Below are 19,247 nucleotides of genomic sequence, written 5' to 3'. Positions count from 1 at the left end.
CCTACGGTACAGTATATGGCCACTCACACTCAGCGTCGGAGCGGCCTACGGTACAGTATACGGCCACTCACACGCAGCGTCGGCGCGGCCTATGGTACAGTATACGGCCACTCACACGCAGCGTCGGCGCGGCCTACGGTACAGTATACGGCCACTCACACGCAGCGTCGGCGCGGCCTACGGTACAGTATAAGGCCACTCACATGCAGCGTCGGCGCGGCCTACGGTACAGTATACGGCCACCCACACGCAGCGTCGGCGCGGCCTACGGTATACGGCCACTCACACGCAGCGTCGGCACGGCCTACGGTACAGTATACGGCCACTCACACGCAGCGTTGGCACAGCCTATGGTACAGTATACGGCCACCCACACGCAGCGTCGGCGCGGCCCACTGTACAGTATACGGCCACCCACACAGCGTCGGCACAGCCTACGGTACAGTATACGGCCACCCACACGCAGCGTCGGCACAGCCTACGGTACAGTATACGGCCACCCACACGCAGCGTCGGCACAGCCTACGGTACAGTATACGGCCACTCACACGCAGCGTCGGCACGGCCTACGGTACAGTATACGGCCACTCACACGCAGCGTCGGCACGGCCTACGGTACAGTATACGGCCACTCACACGCAGCGTCGGCGCGGCCTACGGTACAGTATACGGCCACTCACACGCAGCGTCGGCGCGGCCTACGGTACAGTATACGGCCACTCACACGCAGCGTCGGCGCGGCCTACGGTACAGTATACGGCCACCCACACGCAGCGTCGGCGCGGCCTACGGTACAGTATACGGCCACTCACACGCAGCGTCGGCACGGCCTACGGTACAGTATACGGCCACTCACACGCAGCGTCGGCACGGCCTACGGTACAGTATACGGCCACTCACACGCAGCGTCGGCACGGCCTACGGTACAGTATACGGCCACTCACACGCAGCGTCGGCACGGCCTACGGTACAGTATACGGCCACTCACACGCAGCGTCGGCACGGCCTACGGTACAGTATACGGCCACCCACACGCAGCGTCGGCGCGGCCTACGGTACAGTATACGGCCACTCACACGCAGCGTCGGCACGGCCTACGGTACAGTATACGGCCACTCACACGCAGCGTCGGCACGGCCTACGGTACAGTATACGGCCACTCACACGCAGCGTCGGCACGGCCTACGGTACAGTATACGGCCACTCACACGCAGCGTCGGCACGGCCTACGGTACAGTATACGGCCACCCACACGCAGCGTCGGCGCGGCCTACGGTACAGTATACGGCCACTCACACGCAGCGTCGGTGCGGCCTACGGTACAGTATACGGCCACTCACATACAGCGTCGGCGCGGCCTACGGTACAGTATACGGCCACTCACACGCAGCGTCGGTGCGGCCTACGGTACAGTATACGGCCACTCACACACAGCGTCGGCACGGCCTACGGTACAGTATACGGCCAATCACACGCAGCGTCGGCACAGCCTACGGTACAGTATACGGCCACCCACACGCAGCGTCGGCGCGGCCTACGGTACAGTATATGGCCACTCACACGCAGCGTCGGCACGGCCTACGGTACAGTATATGGCCACTCACACGCAGCGTCGGCACAGCCTACGGTACAGTATACGGCCACTCACATGCAGCGTCGGCACAGCCTACGGTACAGTATACGGCCACCCACACGCAGCGTCGGCGCGGCCCACTGTACAGTATACGGCCACTCACACGCAGCGTCGGCACAGCCTACGGTACAGTATACGGCCACCCACACACAGCATCGGCACAGCCTACGGTACAGTATACGGCCACTTACACAGTGCTGGCAAAATGGCGCGATTTTGATAGTGTGAATCTGCTGTGATTGTACCTCTGTCTTCGGACGCAGGTTACTGTCCGACAGCGGTTTTCAATGCACCACATCACTGTGATGGGCGAGTTGTTTTAAAAAAGCGCGAAAACACGGCAAAATAGAGCAGCGAGCGCTTGAAAATCGCGGCATTTGAGCGCATATCTGTGAGACCCCTTTGAAATCCATGGGAACGGTATACCGCGGCATTCAAAACGCCGCCACAAAGATCAGGACCCTAGACAACTGCCATTCGCCAGCGGAGTCACAATCGTCACGAGCCCCGAGGGGTAACGCAGGTCTTATGTAACGTGACGCCCAAAGGATGAAATCCCAGCGCTGAAGTCACCCAGACACAGCCTCACAGATTAACCTGTTTTGGGGTATACTGTTATGAATGATAGAGTTTCCACAGATCCCCAGCCCGTCGTGCAGCCATTGTTACCAATGTAATCAGTTACTTCTAGGTCTGTGGACACCAGCCTCCCTGCATGCCCCGTACTGTCACAGCTACTGCCCCCGGTAATACCCTGCAGGTGCCATACATGGCTGTACAAGTTAGCGGAGGGGCAGATAACCGGACAGGGCGCTGTCTATATGAGCACAATGTATACTGAAGTGTTCCGTACTCAGCCGCTCTGGTCCGCCTCCCCGGGACAGATACGACAGCACACAGCGCGGTGCAGCCAGTAACCCACTCTCCCGGATACAGAGGCGGCGCCTTCTGGTTCCGGGGCAACATGTGACCGCACATCTTCCTGCAGGTGAGCGGAGGTAGGCGGCAGTGATAAGGTCTGTGTGTGACACTGGGGGGAGGAGTGCGGCTGCCACTATATGGTGTCCGTTATCTGGTAGATAGAAACCACCTACCTCTTGTGCCATGCTTGCAGATAAGCAGTAAGCACATCCCTTCATAGTAATCCCTATGTGGGTGCCATGTTTCTGCTATTTACTGTTCCCACATTCTGAAAGTAAGTAACAGCCCCTTCATATATATGTGGCCCTGTAGTACGGCATGGGGCCCTGCGGACTGCCATCTCTCCTTTAAGAACACTCCAGGACTATCTTTTTCTCAGAACTCTGTGCGGTTCCTCTGTTATTCCTCCTGGTAATGTGTAGGCATTAAAAGGAAATATCCCATTCCCAGGTAGGGGTGTAATAAGCAAAATAATAGACCCATATTAGATGGAAAGTACATTTTGTAGAAGAGTCCTCTATTATCCGCACTGAATATCCCCATGGAGTAACGCCTAGTCCGGAGATGCTCTCCAATTTATCTAAAATCCAGGAACGCGAAATGAAATAATACTGATATCTATCAACTGACGGGCGTTCCTCACCAGGTGAGTCCATTCCGATATATATTTAGGGGCAACAACCAAGGGATCCATACCTTCTCATCACGTCATTGTAGAGGACTAGAGATGAGCGAACGTACTCGTTAAGGGCGATTTCGCAATCGAGCATCGCTATTTTCCAGTACCTGACTACTCGGGTGAAAAGATGCGGGGGGCGGCGTGGTGGAGCGGGGGATAGCATTGGGGAACAGAGGGGAGCTCTCTCGCACCCACTCCTCTCTGCAACCCCCCCCCCCCCCTCACCCCAGGCGCCCCCCGAATCTTTTCACCCGAGTAGTCAGGTATCGAAAATAGCGATGCTCGATTGCGAAATCGCCCTTAACGAGTACGTTCGCTCATCTCTATAGAGGACCATCCATTCACTCCTCTATACCTTCCCTTAAGGATGCATGGTGCTGGCTGCACTGAGCATCTTAAGTAAGGAGCATAGCTTCACCTCCTGGGGAGTATTATGTACTGGGAGACATCCATATTCTGGTCTAGTATACTTACCTTTTGTCCTCTGAATAGCGGGCTGTGGTAGTAGGTTATGGTTGTTACCCCTACTGCATGTAGGGATACTTATTGTATGTTTGTTCATCTTGTCTGTCAACATATGGCCCACTGTTTTTAGGGTTTTATTATTAAAGGTTAGGTTTTAAGGGTTCTTACCTGTGAAGGGTAGAAAGTCTTAGTACATTGCAGCTTTAGAGCTAATAAACATGTCAGCTAAAAGCTGTCATAGGGCACTTTCACACGGGCTTGGTTTTAGCACAGTATAGGCGCGTCAAAAAAACTGCAGCTAAACATTGTGAAGGGGCAATTTTTCACACGCAGAAGACTCAAGCTTCATGAGCGTGCAAATCATGCATTCACTGAAGCAGCGTGCTGCATAAAAAAAAGCGCTGCTGCTGGGAGAAGACCGGACTGCGCAAGCGCGTCTAAAAAAGGAAGAAGACACCGAAATTAGACGGAACCATGGCGACGGGGACGCCAGCAACGGAGCAGGTAAGTGAATAACTTCTGTATGGCTCATATTTAATGCACGATGTATATTACAAAGTGCATTAATATGGCCATACAGAAGTGTATAACCCCACTTGATTTCGCGAGACAACCCCTTTAAAGTACTGTAATTTTTATTATAACATCTTACTCATAAAAATGAAATACTTGGAAGAGGTAACAAAGGGTATATAACATGGGGTCGTCGAGGAGCCATATCAATTCTCTATTGATTGTATACTGAATATCAGGGATTGGCTTCTGGTAGAGTGGTTAGGCAGAAGATAAACTATAATGTAGCCCTGGGAGTTCTACATAGTCAATCCAGAGTTGCCATGTATTAAAGGGGTTGTCCCGCGGCAGCAAGTGGGTCTATACACTTCTGTATGGCCATATTAATGCACTTTGTAATGTACATTGTGCATTAATTATGAGCCATACAGAAGTTATAAGAAGTTTTTCACTTACCTGCTCCGTTGCTAGCGTCCTCGTTTCCATGGAGCCGACTAATTTTCGGCGTCTAATGGCCAAATTAACAGCGCTTGCGCAGTCCGGGTCTTCTTCTTTTCTCAATGGGGCCGCTCGTGCAGGATGCCGGCTCCGTGTAGCTCCGCCCCGTCACGTGCCAATTCCAGCCAATCAGGAGGCTGGAATCGGCAATGGACCGCACAGAAGCCCTGCGGTCCACCGAGGGAGAAGATCCCGGCGGCCATCTTCAACCGGTAAGTAAGAAGTCACCGGAGCGCGGGGATTCAGGTAAGCGCTGTGCGTTTTTTTTTTAAGTCCCTGCATCGGGGTTGTCTCGCGCCGAACGGGGGGGGTGGGGGGGGTTGAAGAGAAAAAAAAAACGTTTCGGCGCGGGACAACCCCTTTAAGGAAATTGGGTAGGGCATCCGTTCTGATAGTGTGGATCCTTTGATAGAGCATACTTGTAGATATTCTATTGGTTACCTCAGGGAAGGAAAGAGTTAAGGTTTCCCATTTGGAAGCGATATGGATCCTTGTGGCCATACAGATAAACTGAATAAGTCGATTGGCTCTAAATTTTAAGCCTCGGCAGTCGATCTCCTAGGAGGAAGACCTTGGGAGATTTATTGGGCCCACAAACAAGCGATTTATCAACCTGTGGACTTGTGACCACAGTTTAACAACCTCCGGGCAAGACCACCAGGTGTGGAGCATGTTCCCAACCTCTCGGCAACAGAGCGGGGAGGAGGATGGGTACACACGGTGGACTCTCTGTGGAACTAAATACGTTCTTTGAAGAATTTTAACCGAGGTTTCCATAAGAAAAACTTGGTGGCTACCCTTAGAGATCGTAGAACAACAATGCTGCTATCTTTCTAGGGTCATCTCCATCCCCAGATCCTCCTCCCACCTTCTCATGAACTAAAGTTTTTCCGAGCATATAGCCGGTTTACCTTGAGGACACCACGTTCTGTGGTGAAATATGTCAGCTGGCTGTGTTGATCCTTTAACTGCAGCAATTGCTGAGAGTTGTAGTACATACTATTTAGGTGACTCTTGTGCTGAGCTTATAGTACAGAATCTAACCATTCTATATGGAACTTGTTGGACACTTGAACTCCCAGCATCCTCGGGCTTTTAAACCACGTGTGTTCATTTTATACTATTTACAATAAAAATGTATGTTTTATGCTAATGGGCATAATTCTGGGCATTTGTTGCCTTGTAGGCAGTTTGGTATAAACTGTATTCTTAGTACTGTATGGAACTACTGTGGTAAGGCTTTTTAACTAGACTCAACATTATCTCCTTATTTTAGTGAGTATTTTCTGTACAAATGGAACCACCAGAGATGACTGAGGAGATGAAAAATTGGATGGACAAGGCATTTCAAATGGTAAGGAGATACAAGAGTGTTAGTGCAAATATTAATCTATTTGCTGTACGATATGCTTCTGGGGTCCAAATTCAGTTAGAGGACAGCCGAGCCTGGGAAATAGCTTTTACCACAACACAACTGGACGTGATCAAAAGTTATCGATTTATTGATTGACAGACAGCAGTTTTTATAGAGGCACATGCTTAATTACAATAATTCAGATTTATTATAATTCATTCATTACCATTGGTCGATAAAATATAAACACAAATATGCTATGTAAGATGATAATAATAATCTTTATTTGTATAGCGCCAACTTATTCCGCAGTGCTTAAGATAAAGAATTTAACATCTAAACTGCCAAACAAATGCACACAAGCGCAGTAGAATCATACATGATTAGCTTCACAGAACACAAAAGTACAGTATTGGTAAACAATAAGTTGTTTAGAGAGAACAGGGCGCTGCAACCCGAGCCATTCAGTTTAGGAACTTGGAATGTTCTAATCACCAAGGTCTCCTTTTATTCTTCAACACAATTGAGCAAAACTTGTTGAAGGAAAAGTACAAAACATTGACACAGACTATATCATACAAAATGCAAGGAGCATACTATAAAATGAATAGGGAAAAATAGAGTCATATTCATTTCGCTAACAAGGAGAAAACATGTTCCTCCAGTATGTCCATTTTTCTATGACTTCTGCTATGTGATAAGTTATCAGTTGGCAAATGTAAAATGCTGAATGTTGAGTTTTTACTGTGCTCTTAAGAATCACGGATGGGAGGTTTTTACATCGCTTTACCTTGACATTGTCAACTATGTAGTCAAACATGAAAAACTTATTTGGGATCACTAATTTTTCTTTTAACACTTGACTTTTGTATGCTAGATTGTCTTACTTACCTTTTTGCTGTTGCCACTTTCAGTTTCTGGTAATGTAGAAAAAGAGCTGTTACTAAATTTATTTTCATTCAAGCATGGCTGCATTTTAGGATTTCTAAGTAACACCCTAGACCAGTGATGGCGAACCTTTTAGAGCCCGAGTGCCCAAACTGCAACCTAAAACCAACTTATTTATCGCAAAGTGCCAACATGTCAGGGGGCGGGGCTTATCACGACGTATAATTTTACCCCTGTCGTTCTAAAAAGGACAGGACCGCTTCAAAATAGACAACGCGCAGATTTTGACTGCCTTTTGGATGCTGAAATACTGCAGAATGTCCTCAGCGGAAAATACTGTGGAAAATTCTGCAGCATTTCTGCATCCAAAAAGTAGTCAAAATCTGCAGCCTGTCTATTTTGAAACAGCCCTGCCGATTTCTGCCACATGTAAACATACCCCAGCGGTAATAGTGACACCCCCCCCCCAGCGGTAATAGTGACCCCCACATCACACCGGCCCCAGCGGTAATAGTGACCCCCCCACAGCGATAATAATGACCCCCACCACACAGCAGCCCCAGCAGTAAGAGTGACCCCCACCCCCAGCGGTAATAGTGACACCCCCCCCCCAGCACCCCCAGCAGTAATAGTGACCCCCACCCCCCAGCAATAATAGTGACCCCCACACCACAGCGGCTCCAGCGGTGATAGTGACCCCGACCCCACAGCGGCTCCAGCGGTGATAGTGACCCCGACCCCACAGCGGCTCCAGCGGTGATAGTGACCCCCACCCCACAGCGGCTCCAGCGGTGATAGTGACACCCACCCCACAGCGATAATAGTGACCCCCCAGCGCATTAGGGACACCCCCCCCAGCGGCCCCCAGTGCATTAGGGACACCCCCCAGCGGCCTCCCAGTGCATAAGGGACACCCCCCAGCGGCCTCCCAGTGCATCAGGGACACCCCCCAGCGGCCTCCCAGTGCATCAGGGACACCCCCCAGCGGCCTCCCAGTGCATCAGGGACACCCCCCAGCGGCCTCCCAGTGCATCAGGGACACCCCCCAGCGGCCTCCCAGTGCATCAGGGACACCCCCCAGCGGCCTCCCAGTGCATCAGGGACACCCCCCAGCGGCCTCCCAGTGCATCAGGGACACCCCCCAGCGGCCTCCCAGTGCATCAGGGACACCCCCCAGCGGCCTCCCAGTGCATCAGGGACACCCCCCAGCGGCCTCCCAGTGCATCAGGGACACCCCCCAGCGGCCTCCCAGTGCATCAGGGACACCCCCCAGCGGCCTCCCAGTGCATCAGGGACACCCCCCAGCGGCCTCCCAGTGCATCAGGGACACCCCCCAGCGGCCTCCCAGTGCATCAGGGACACCCCCCAGCGGCCTCCCAGTGCATCAGGGACACCCCCCAGCGGCCTCCCAGTGCATCAGGGACACCCCCCAGCGGCCTCCCAGTGCATCAGGGACACCCCCCAGCGGCCTCCCAGTGCATCAGGGACACCCCCCAGCGGCCTCCCAGTGCATCAGGGACACCCCCCAGCGGCCTCCCAGTGCATCAGGGACACCCCCCAGCGGCCTCCCAGTGCATCAGGGACACCCCCCAGCGGCCTCCCAGTGCATCAGGGACACCCCCCAGCGGCCTCCCAGTGCATCAGGGACACCCCCCAGCGGCCTCCCAGTGCATCAGGGACACCCCCCAGTGGCCTCCCAGTGCATCAGGGACACCCCCCAGCGGCCTCCCAGTGCATCAGGGACACCGCCTAGCGGCCTCCCAGTGCATCAGGGACACCCCCCAGCGGCCTCCCAGTGCATCAGGGACACCCCCAGCGGCCTCCCATGCATCAGGGACACCCCCCAGCGGCCTCCCAGTGCATCAGGGACACCCCCCAGCGGCCTCCCAGTGCATCAGGGACACCCCCCAGCGGCCTCCCAGTGCATCAGGGACACTCCCCAGCGGCCTCCCAGTGCATCAGGGACACCCCCCAGCGGCCTCCCAGTGCATCAGGGACACCCCCCCAGCGGCCTCCCAGTGCATCAGGGACACCCCCCCAGCGGCCTCCCAGTGCATCAGGGACACCCCCCCAGCGGCCTCCCAGTGCATCAGGGACACCCCCCCAGCGGCCTCCCAGTGCATCAGGGACACCCCCCCAGCGGCCTCCCAGTGCATCAGGGACACCCCCCCAGCGGCCTCCCAGTGCATCAGGGACACCCCCCCAGCGGCCTCCCAGTGCATCAGGGACACCCCCCCAGCGGCCTCCCAGTGCATCAGGGACACCCCCCAGCGGCCTCCCAGTGCATCAGGGACACCCCCCAGCGGCCTCCAGTGCATCAGGGACACCCCCCAGCGGCCTCCAGTGCATCAGGGACACCCCCCAGCGGCTCCCCCAGTGCATCAGGGACACCCCCCCAGCGGCCCACCAATGCATTAGGGACACCCCCCAGTGGCCCCCCATGCAGCAGTGACACCCCCCAGTGGCCCCCCATGCAGCAGTGACACCCCCCAGTGCAGCAGTGACACCCCCCCAGCGGTCCCCCCAGTGAAGCAGTGGCACCCCCCAGCGGTCCCCCCAGTGCAGCAGTGACACCCCCCAGCGGGCCCCCCAGTGCAGCAGTGACACCCCCCAGTGCAGCAGTCACATTCCCCCAGCGGCCCCCCCAGTGCAGTACTGACACCCCCCAGCGGCCCCCCAGTGCAGTACTGACACCCCACAGTGCCCCTCCCGAGACCCACATACTTACCTCCTCCCCCTCCTCCTGGAAGCTCAGCTCCTCTTCTGGTCCCGGCATGCATATTAACTTTTTCTTACCCACTTCTGCCTCAATAGGTAATTCCCAGCAACCTGATTGGTTGTTTGGTGAATCAGCCAACCCAAACAACCAATCAGGTTGCTGGAATTGCTGATTGCTGCAGAAGTGGGGAAGAAAGTGTTAATATGCTCCCGGCACACATTCTGACACACACGCTGCTGGACCCCTCCCCCCTCCCGGCGGAACCAAGTAGTAGGAGACGTCGGGGCAGGGGGAAGAGGGATTCCTGCTGCACACTGAACTCAGTGTGTGCCGGGATCAGCGCGGCTAGCAGTGCCGTTTGTGAATGCCGGCAGGGGAGCCGCGGCCCCTGCTGGTATTCACAAGTGGTGAGCGGCTGATGGGGCGCGTGCCAGTAGGGAGGGCTCTGCGTGCCGCCTCTGGCACGCGTGCCATAGGTTCGCCACCACTGCCCTAGACTATCAAAATCACAGAGGTGAGACAAAAATGTACAAAGACATAACCCACTAAAAAGAAAGCCAAACATGCACCACCTGATACTGCAGGGCAGGCTCAATCACCATATACCCTAGTAGCATCCAGAAAGTCAGATTGCAATATAGAGGAGCTAAATGTTCATGTGCGGACTAATGTGCAGCCACTAAACTCCATCCAGATTGGGGGAGGGATAACTGCGGACAGACATAGTCCACACATATGAACTGATACCATGGATGCCAGCCATAGATAAGTGTGCCACACCATACAGGAATACAACCACTACTCACAAAGCAGTAGATTGCTCTGTATCACCACAGTGCACCACACTGGCAGGGCATCCTGGGCTTCCCCAGCGTCTATAGCAAACTGCATGCAAAAAACACTGATAAATGTGGGTGTTAGTTTGCATTTTGGCCAAAACACGTAAGCTGATGGGCCGTGGCAAGGCCACCATGCCTATGTCAGAACCTACGCTGTCTCACTAATAACTAGATTAAAGTCACAGATGTGAGAGAAAAAGTTTAAACCATCTATTCAGTTCAGTAGAACCAGAGGGAATCTGGGTGTTGCAGTCATTATGGCCATGTAAAACTGTCCTTATTGACCATAGCAGCTAGCCTACAAGCTGACAATTTTCAAATGCTAAATTGAGATTAGTGATCTGTAGTTTGCTAATGGTTACTGGGTAACATGGCTATTTGGTATTTTTTGTTTTGCATTACAGTTGTCTATGTTGTATTACTGGATGTTTTCTTATCAATTTTCAGGCTCAAGATGCCTTGGATAATGGTGAAGTTCCTGTTGGCTGTCTCATGGTCCATGACAACCAAATTGTGGGGAGAGGAAGGAATGAAGTCAACGAAACAAAAAATGTATGTGCAATTGACTCCTATGTAAACATGGTTTTCATTTCCATACATAAGGGCCAATTCACATGGGTGTCGAAATCACGCAGAAGATAGCCGCGCAAAAAAATTGTGGCAAAATTGCGTGAGTGGACAATTTTCCGAAAGCCTCACTAGCATTAAAATCGCCCGTTCACATGATTGGGAGCAGCGTGTTGCTGAAAAAATGCGCTGTTGAAAGAGAGAGCTTTTTATTTTGTCCAGCCAGCACAAAACCTTCACTACATACATACAATGGGATGTTCAGTTTAAGGGCGCCCACCCACTGGCGTTTTTTTTTCACTGCGAAATTCGCAGGTTTTTTTTTCTGCAGGGGGTCTATGGGACTTGTAATGTAAAAATCGCGATCGCGATTTTAGCTTTGCATGTCTCATAGCCCAAAGACCCCTGCAGAAAAAAAAAAAACGCTGCGAATTTCGCAGTAAAAAAACGCTAGTGGGTGGGCACCCTAAAGCTGCTAATCTTCCCTCCCATTCCCATTGTTTAGCAGTTTAAGATAAACAATGGCAATGTTTAGCTAAACACTGCAAATCTTCCTCACTCCCTTTTTTTTCAGCTCCCATAGGAGTCTATGGACACTCCTGCATTTTGTGCACCAAAGATAGGTCAATAATGTTGGACCTATAATTTAGCGCAGCAGGGAATTTCAGTTGCTAAATTTCAGCTGCTGATGTCCTATCTTTTTAGGTGTGTTTTTTGCACACCTAAAATTCTTTCATCTGAACGTTTCAATAATAAACCATTGTTCTAATAGTCATGTTTTTTTGGTGCGTGTGTTAGCTGTGCAAATTCTCTCATGTGAATGAGCCCTAAGGCAGAGCTTTAGACCATACTGGTATTAGTGTATCTTGACGCGACCAGATGTGGTGGGTGTAGCTGAGTGTTAGGGAGCTTGACAGCAATGTCATGCCCCCAGTGTCCGATTGGCTCACCCCTCATCTTTGTGTTCTGCTGGCCTTCACAGAATGTTCCCTGGCGGCTGCGGAGAGTAAGCCCAGCTCCTGCTCTCGCCCTCTCAGTCTCCCCTCAGCTCCAGCTGTCTCCCCTTCCTGCAGTGGAATCGGCTCCTGCTCCTTACGGGCGCGGCATCGGTGCTGCCTATGTCTCCACTTGGCTGCTGGTGTGTCCCCTTACACCGTCGCCCCTGGTGCTCTCAAATCCGCTGCCGCTGTATGCCCTCGGCGTGTGCTGTCGTCCCCTTAGTTGAGGCGGCCGTCAAACTGACGGCTGGCGTCCCTTGTACTGTGGCTGTGATGGATGCCAGCTGGCGGCTGAGTCCTCCGCCCTGGCCACCGCCTTTGTGTGGTGCGTCCCAGGTGGCACCGGCCGCCTGCTCTGTCCAGGCCACTTGCTCCATCCAGGCCGCCTCTGTTCTCTGTCACAGGCACCGCAATCCTCAGGGCGGCACTTCGTGGATCAAATACGCCCCCAACCAATCCAAAGCTGTGGGGGTTTACATTTTTTGACAGTGCTGTATTATGTCGCCACCCCTAACTTCCGGTAGCGATATAATACACTAATACTGACCAAACTAAACACAGAAGGCAGTGCAAAGGGCTTTAGGACACTTGTGTACTGCCACACATAGGCCAGCTGTGGTTCGTTCCCTCAAGAATTGTTATGATTGACAATCTTGAGTTGTCTAAAATAGTTGCTGACATTTTGTTAACCCTTTGCCAACAGCTAGATAGTTCTCTTATGAGATATACTCTAGCTTCTAGGATCCACAAAGTGCAATACAATAGTGTTCAATATAAACAAGCACTTGTTCTGCAAACAGCAATATCATCTGCTAACAGCTTATTTGTGCTTTGACAATAATTTTAACCCCTTAATGACATGGCCTATTTTGGCCTCAACCCTTATTTTTCAAATCTCATTACTCTCACTTTATGTGGTAATAACGTTTGGATGCTTTTACTTATCGACACGATTCTGAGGTGATTTTTCATGACATATTGTACTTTGTTAGTGGTAAATTTTCATCAAGAAATTTTGTCTTTATTAATAAAATAAATTTACAAAAATTGGCAATTTTCAAACTAGTTTTTCTGCTTATTAGACATATGGTCATACATCACAAAGTGTTTTTAAATGTGTTTTTTTTAGGACTCCACAAGTCTTTAGCAGTAATTACATTTTTAATTTAAATGTAAGATATAAAGAACACCCTTGATATATTTAAGTATGCATAACACCGGCAGCTATATATTCTTGTTTACTTCATGTCGTGTTCTTGATCTTACAGGCTACACGTCATGCAGAAATGGTGGCAACTGATCAGGTAATAGACTGGTGTAAGAAGAATGGTAAGGGCTCCAAAGAAGTTTTTGAAGACACCATCTTGTATGTGACAGTGGAACCATGCATTATGTGTGCGGGTGCTCTGCGTTTACTCCGTATCCTTCCTACGTTACAAAGATGTATCATTTATAGCTTTGATCCCTTAAGGACGCTGACCCTTTTTTCATTTTCACTCTGCCCCCTCCCTTCCCACACTTTTAAAAAATCATAATTCTTTCATTTATCCATCAACTTAGTTGTCTGAGGGCTTTTTTTTAACGGGACAAGTTTGATTTTTTAATAGTTCTATTTAATGAACCTTATAATGTGCTGATAAACGTTTTAAAAATTCTGGAATGAAACGGGAAGAAAAAGCACAATTCCTCCATCTTTGGGGGGTTTGTTTCTACGGTGTACACACTTCAGCAAAAATGATAACTTTGTTCTATGGAATAGTGTGATTACTACAACACCAAATTTATATAGTTTTTGCTTTTTGCTGCACTACTTTTAAAATTATAATTTTTTTTTTTTTTACTTTTTTGGTCTACATAGTTGTCTGGGATTGTTTTTTACAGGAAGTATTGCAGTTTCTATTGGTAGCATTTGGGAGTACAAATGGCTTTTTTATCGCTTTTTTTTACCTTTGTTTTTCTTGGAGATGAGGTGACCAAAAAAAGAACAGTTCTGGCGTTGCGTATTTGTTTTCTGGCGGCGTTCACCGTATGGGGTAAATAATGCATTACTTTGACAGATTAGACTTTTTTGGACGCAGCGATAGCAAATGTGTTTTGTTTTTGTTTTTACATTTCTTTAATTTTAAATATGTCAAAAGTGATTGATTTTTTTTTTTAATTACCTTTGTTTTTTCAAAAATAAGAAAAAGTAAAAGTCCGTTTTATTAATCTCTCATAGGACACGTAAACTTGTGATGGTTTGATCGCTCCTCTAGTAAGATGTAATACCATAGTATTACCACGATGTGATAGGCAATCTATCAAACCCACGCCACACGCATAGCTTGCAATCCGCAATTGCAGCCCATTCCAATGCCAAAGTGAAGAAGGCCAGCGCTCATCAGCAGTAGTAGAAGGGTTCCTCAGAAAACGTACCCTCCACCCCCTCCCACAAATGCTTATGAAAGGGACTTTCTTGCTGATGGAGTTTGCCTGACGTCTCATTTAGAGCTCTGCAGTTCAGATTTTATCTTTAATCTTCGGACTTTACACTCTTCTAATTGCAAATCTAATCACTGTTCTCTCCTCTGTAACGATATATTATATGTACCTCCAGAATCGTTTGTTAACCTTTAAACTGTTTTATTACTTGAATTATTGTAAACAATGACTAGGAAATCTCCTTTCAACAGTTATCAAACAGCAATTTAGACCTTTTCTAAACCGCTTCAAATGCGGCAGATTTGTCTCAGAAATTTCTGCAACTGGTAATCTGTTCCATGTACCTTAATGGAATTGATTCTGCAGCATGTGCATGGATTATTGCGAGCCTCGTTCAGATGAATGGGGCACTTAGATTAATTTCTGCAACAAATATACCATGTGTAAATTCACCCTTAAAAGGATTGTCTCATGAGACGTACCCCTCACCTACCCACAGGATAGGTGATGTGTCTGATAGGCGGGGGTCTGACTGCTGGGAGCCTCACTGATGATAACGGAGCTCATGAGTGTCCTCGGGAAAATGGAGCCGTAATCATACGTGCCCGCTGCCGCTCCATTAATTTCTATGGGACTGTCAGAGATAGTACAAGCGCTCCAATAGTCCCACTGAGATGAATAAAGGGTAGTGCTCTCCGTTCTTGTTCAAGGATTGCTGGATAGCGACATTATCCCAGCAGCTATTCAAGTCCTAAACCTCTGCTGAATGACTCCTTAAAAACGACACAGGAATTCCTTTAGTGGTGTACGGCTGCTGTAATGAACGCTTTGGTGGATGTGGATCAGTTCTGAATGTTGCTGAAAATAGCATACCAAGCACAGGAACTCCTTTCAAGGTATGAGGATCCATTTTCATTCCATTATAAAACAAAATTCGTAATGTTAAAGAAACAAAATCTCGGCATTAGTACCTTTTGAAGTGCTGGAACTGCAGTTCTGTCAACAAAATCTATAAGAACCAAGTATAACCTGCTTGAGCAGGCTTCTGACTTTTGTTCCAGTCAGACCTTATTGGTTACTATTTGAGCAATGGAAACCTATGGTTCCATGTGTTGTGATTGTGAAATACTTGGAAAACCTTTCACGCATCCAGTTCCCGGGGATTCATCTTTTCATGACCTGGGGTCATTGATGCTCCTGTGTCCAGGTCACATTCTGCAGTTCTTGTATCCCCAGTTTAAGAATAGCATAACTTTTTATTTTTTTCGGTGACATATCTACATGGGGGCTAGTATTTTGCAGGATAGGTTTTATGTTTCAATACCATATAATGTATTGTAAGACTTGGCATACATGGTGCAGGCAAAAAGGGAGTTTTTAAACTCTTAGTATTTTAATTTTTTTGTAATAATTAAAAACCTCTTTATTTAACTTTTTTCTTGTTTGTTTTTTAGTTCCCATAGGGATCTTAAGCTTGTGATCGCTTATATAGTATAATGCTACACTATGTTATTGCATTATACTGTATTTTAACGGGCTTCCTATTAAAGGCAATAGGCAAACAATCATGGCAGCCCTGGAGGCCTTCAGACACCCAGATGGCACCCTGCAATTTCATCACGAGAGGGGCCGTTCCGGATTTTTAAGATTTAACAGCCGCAATCACTGTTATATTTGATTGTGGCTGTTGTGGACAGGTGTTGGCTGTCAGAGACAGACGATACCTGCTATGTATGGAGTGGACTCAGCTAATGGGGCAGATGCAGTTAGGACTTATACAGCCATTTGGCTGATGGGAAGGGCTGAATTAAACTTTTTATATCCAGTACCTCTTAGGCTGGACGCACACTTGCCGTGTGTATGAGGTCTGCCCAAAAAGTTTGGGCTCAACTCACATCACTACCCTGACACCTGTTTGTATGCTGTCTGATACACAGGCGAATGGCACATTGATATGCATTTGCATGTCCTAATTCTCTTCCATGATACAGACAAGAATAGCACATGCGATTAGTTTTTTTCATGTGGACCATCGGCCTGCACAAAAAAATGGTAGCATGCATATAGGTCTGTGGGCTGTCTATGAATTAACAGACCTAACTACACTACTGTGCCGGAGGTTTTAGTCAGTGACAGAGTCACTATTTAATACATCATGGCCAATGGTACATTTAGCATAGCACTACCTTCTGATCAGTAGAACTATAGAGGCCTGGGTGATAGTGACTGCTATTTCAGTATGCACTTCATAGAGAGTACTCTTACTAGAAGAAAGTAAAAGAAGGTGTTCAGAGTAGGACAGGAATTCTTATCTTTTCTTATTGGTTTGCTGTGATTCTGCGCCTTCTCATGCTCATTTAACAGTGCATACCTGGATACAAAGCTGAAAAAGCTGTAGAGATGTTGAAGACCTTTTACAAGCAAGAAAACCCTAATGGTTGGTACCCTCTTATTTATTTGCACATTTTAAGAAACGCCGTTTTAAAAATATTTTTCCATTCTTTTTTTTTTTGCATTTAGCACCAAGATCAAAAGTCCGAAAAAAGGAATAAACCATTTCTGCTTCTGCCTGATGAAAACTCCATGCAACATTCTACTTCACACTATATTCAAGCTCATCATCTATGGTTCATCTTACTATCTTGAGCTGCTACCTTCTGTGTTTTTGTTTTGTTTTGTAATTGTAGTGTAAAGAAAAAGCGAATGACAGAGCACTGCCTTTAGGTGTTTTTTTTGTGTGTTTGCACGTGTTCATATGGGTTACTTGCAAGCCAGATGGCAACACCATTAAATTTTAGACCAGAAGAGGTCACCACTGCTGCATACACAATTGTTCTCACATGCAAAATAAGGTCTTTGCATGATACTTGAAATATATCAATGAATGTAATTATGTTATAAGTGATGCACTTCATGTTAAGACAACTTGGAAAAATAAAAAAACTATCAAATTGTTGGTCATAGTATGCTTCTTAAAGGAGAAAAGCGGTTCCTTAAAAACACTTCTTTTATTTCAGAAAATCCATAAAATTACAAATGGTAGGTACCCTGTAACACAAAGTCTACGTCAGACGCATTTCGAAGAACACTTCTTTCTTGACCACAGCTAGCAAACTGACATGGTACTCCCCCTTAAAATCAATTACAGTCAAATCATTATACATTTAAATCATACCTTTTATTTATCCTTTCCTTTTTAATAAATATATAGCTAAACTTTAAAACTTAAACCCAATCTCCAAACTTTCGCAAAGAGATAGCAAAGATGTTGTAAAACATTTTCGAGATTTTTCATGGAAGGATCAACATATGTGGTTAACATGTGATGTTGAAAATTTATATTTGTGTATTCCAAATCCTTTAGCTATCGTTGCTGTTATATACCATCTTCAAAGTTCGTCAAGCTCAAACTGACACAACATCAAGGAGCCTAAAGAGTCATGGTCAATCCAGAATATAATGTTTGAGGGCCTGGAGAGCCAATGGCATAGAACATTTCTTGTTCATAAGAATATGTAATCAAGAAAGAATGAAACCTGATAAAAAGAATTTTGTACCAAGAAGGGTTAAATGAAAATATCCATTTGAGGGAGATATAACTGGATTGGGATAGAGCCTCAAAAATTGATGTAGCTATTTCAAAAGTGTCCAGAAAGTTAGCGTTACCCTTTGACGTCATGGATCATCTTAAGGATCCTTTAGATAAGAAGGTGGAAAGCTATTTAAACCTGGTAGTCAGTGGCAACGGCTTTTAAACCTAATATTTCAGCCACCTGTACGGCAAAGTCTTTATGATCCTCTAGTTGGACCATTTAGAATCTCGAGAGAAAAGGTCCAGAGGGAGTTGTTGCTTTCCCCTCTCCAAACCATCCAAGAAGCAGTTTTATAGTAGATGCCTCAGCCCATGCTGTAAGATTGGCAGGAAGAACATCATCGTTTGCCAATTCGGCACGAAGGGCACTTTGGTTAAAAAATTAGTCTGGTGACTTGCCATCAAAAAGTAGTTTTGTTTTTTTTTGTTTTTTTTTGTGAAAAACGGATAGTTTCTTTTAGACCATTATAAATCTAAAAGGTGTAAAAATAAAAAGATTAAAAATGGAAACAATAAAGACCATGATAAAATTACTTTTTCCAAATTGTTATATGTCAGTTCAGGATCTTGGAGATGCGTATAACTGCATTGCAATAAAAAAATCTGCAGTTTTTGAGGAAGGCTGTTCCATCTTCAGTTTCAAGCTCTCCCCTTAGGTTAGCAGCACACGTCAGAAAAAAATACATTTCATTTTTTCTCTATCTGAACAAGTTTCTGCTGGTGGGAAAACCAGAAAAGCTTTGGTTGGTAATGTCTCATATGTCTTTAGCCCTGGAAAAGTTAGGCTGGACTTTAAATCTAAAAATCAGAGCCCCTTCCTGTAAGGCAGCAGATGTTTTTTGGGATAATGTTGGATTCCAGTGCTCAGATCTACCTGGTACAAGAGGAGAAAATAAAAAAGATTTAATTACAGATTCAGAATTTGACAATAAACCTACTGATCACCTTGAGGAAAGCACTTTGCTGACAGCCTACATTCCAGCTGTCTATTGGGCACAGGCAACACAGTAGACCATCACAATAGCAGATTCTGAAAGCCTGGGATGGTTAGCACAATCGCCTAGATGTGAAGATTCGCTCTTTACCAAGGACTCTGAGAAGTCTTCATTGATGGATGAAAAGTTGGTTTGATAAGTTCCCGGGAAGTCCCATTGCCAAAA

At 47.6% G+C, this 19,247-nt stretch overlaps 2 protein-coding genes across 6 annotated transcripts in view; one reads left to right on the top strand and one right to left on the bottom strand.

The window, feature by feature from the left end:
* PEX3 (peroxisomal biogenesis factor 3) overlaps positions 1-2,572 on the bottom strand; it is a 29,986-nt gene extending 27,414 nt beyond the window's left edge. The window contains exon 1 of the mRNA XM_066605471.1: positions 2,487-2,572. The gene's annotated coding sequence lies outside the window, so the exon portion shown is untranslated. The remainder of the gene's footprint in view (positions 1-2,486) is intronic.
* Positions 1-17,451, top strand: part of ADAT2 (adenosine deaminase tRNA specific 2) — a 628,714-nt gene extending 611,263 nt beyond the window's left edge. The window contains exons 1-7 of one of the 5 annotated variants that reach the window (XM_066605473.1): positions 2,537-2,621; positions 5,986-6,063; positions 10,957-11,061; positions 13,343-13,493; positions 15,285-15,391; positions 16,860-16,932; positions 17,016-17,451. In XM_066605473.1, coding sequence (XP_066461570.1) covers positions 6,004-6,063; positions 10,957-11,061; positions 13,343-13,493; positions 15,285-15,391; positions 16,860-16,932; positions 17,016-17,047 — 528 coding nt within the window. In that variant the 5' untranslated portion in view covers positions 2,537-2,621; positions 5,986-6,003 and the 3' untranslated portion in view covers positions 17,048-17,451. The other 4 variants (XM_066605474.1, XM_066605476.1, XM_066605472.1 and 1 more) reach the window with 4 other exon arrangements.
* The last annotated feature ends 1,796 nt before the right edge of the window (positions 17,452-19,247 follow it).

This window comes from Eleutherodactylus coqui, chromosome 1, assembly GCF_035609145.1.
Source record: "Eleutherodactylus coqui strain aEleCoq1 chromosome 1, aEleCoq1.hap1, whole genome shotgun sequence".
Lineage (NCBI taxonomy): Eukaryota > Metazoa > Chordata > Amphibia > Anura > Eleutherodactylidae > Eleutherodactylus > Eleutherodactylus coqui.
Note: the sequence above shows the minus strand (reverse complement) of the source record. Positions and strands in the feature narration are given on the sequence as shown.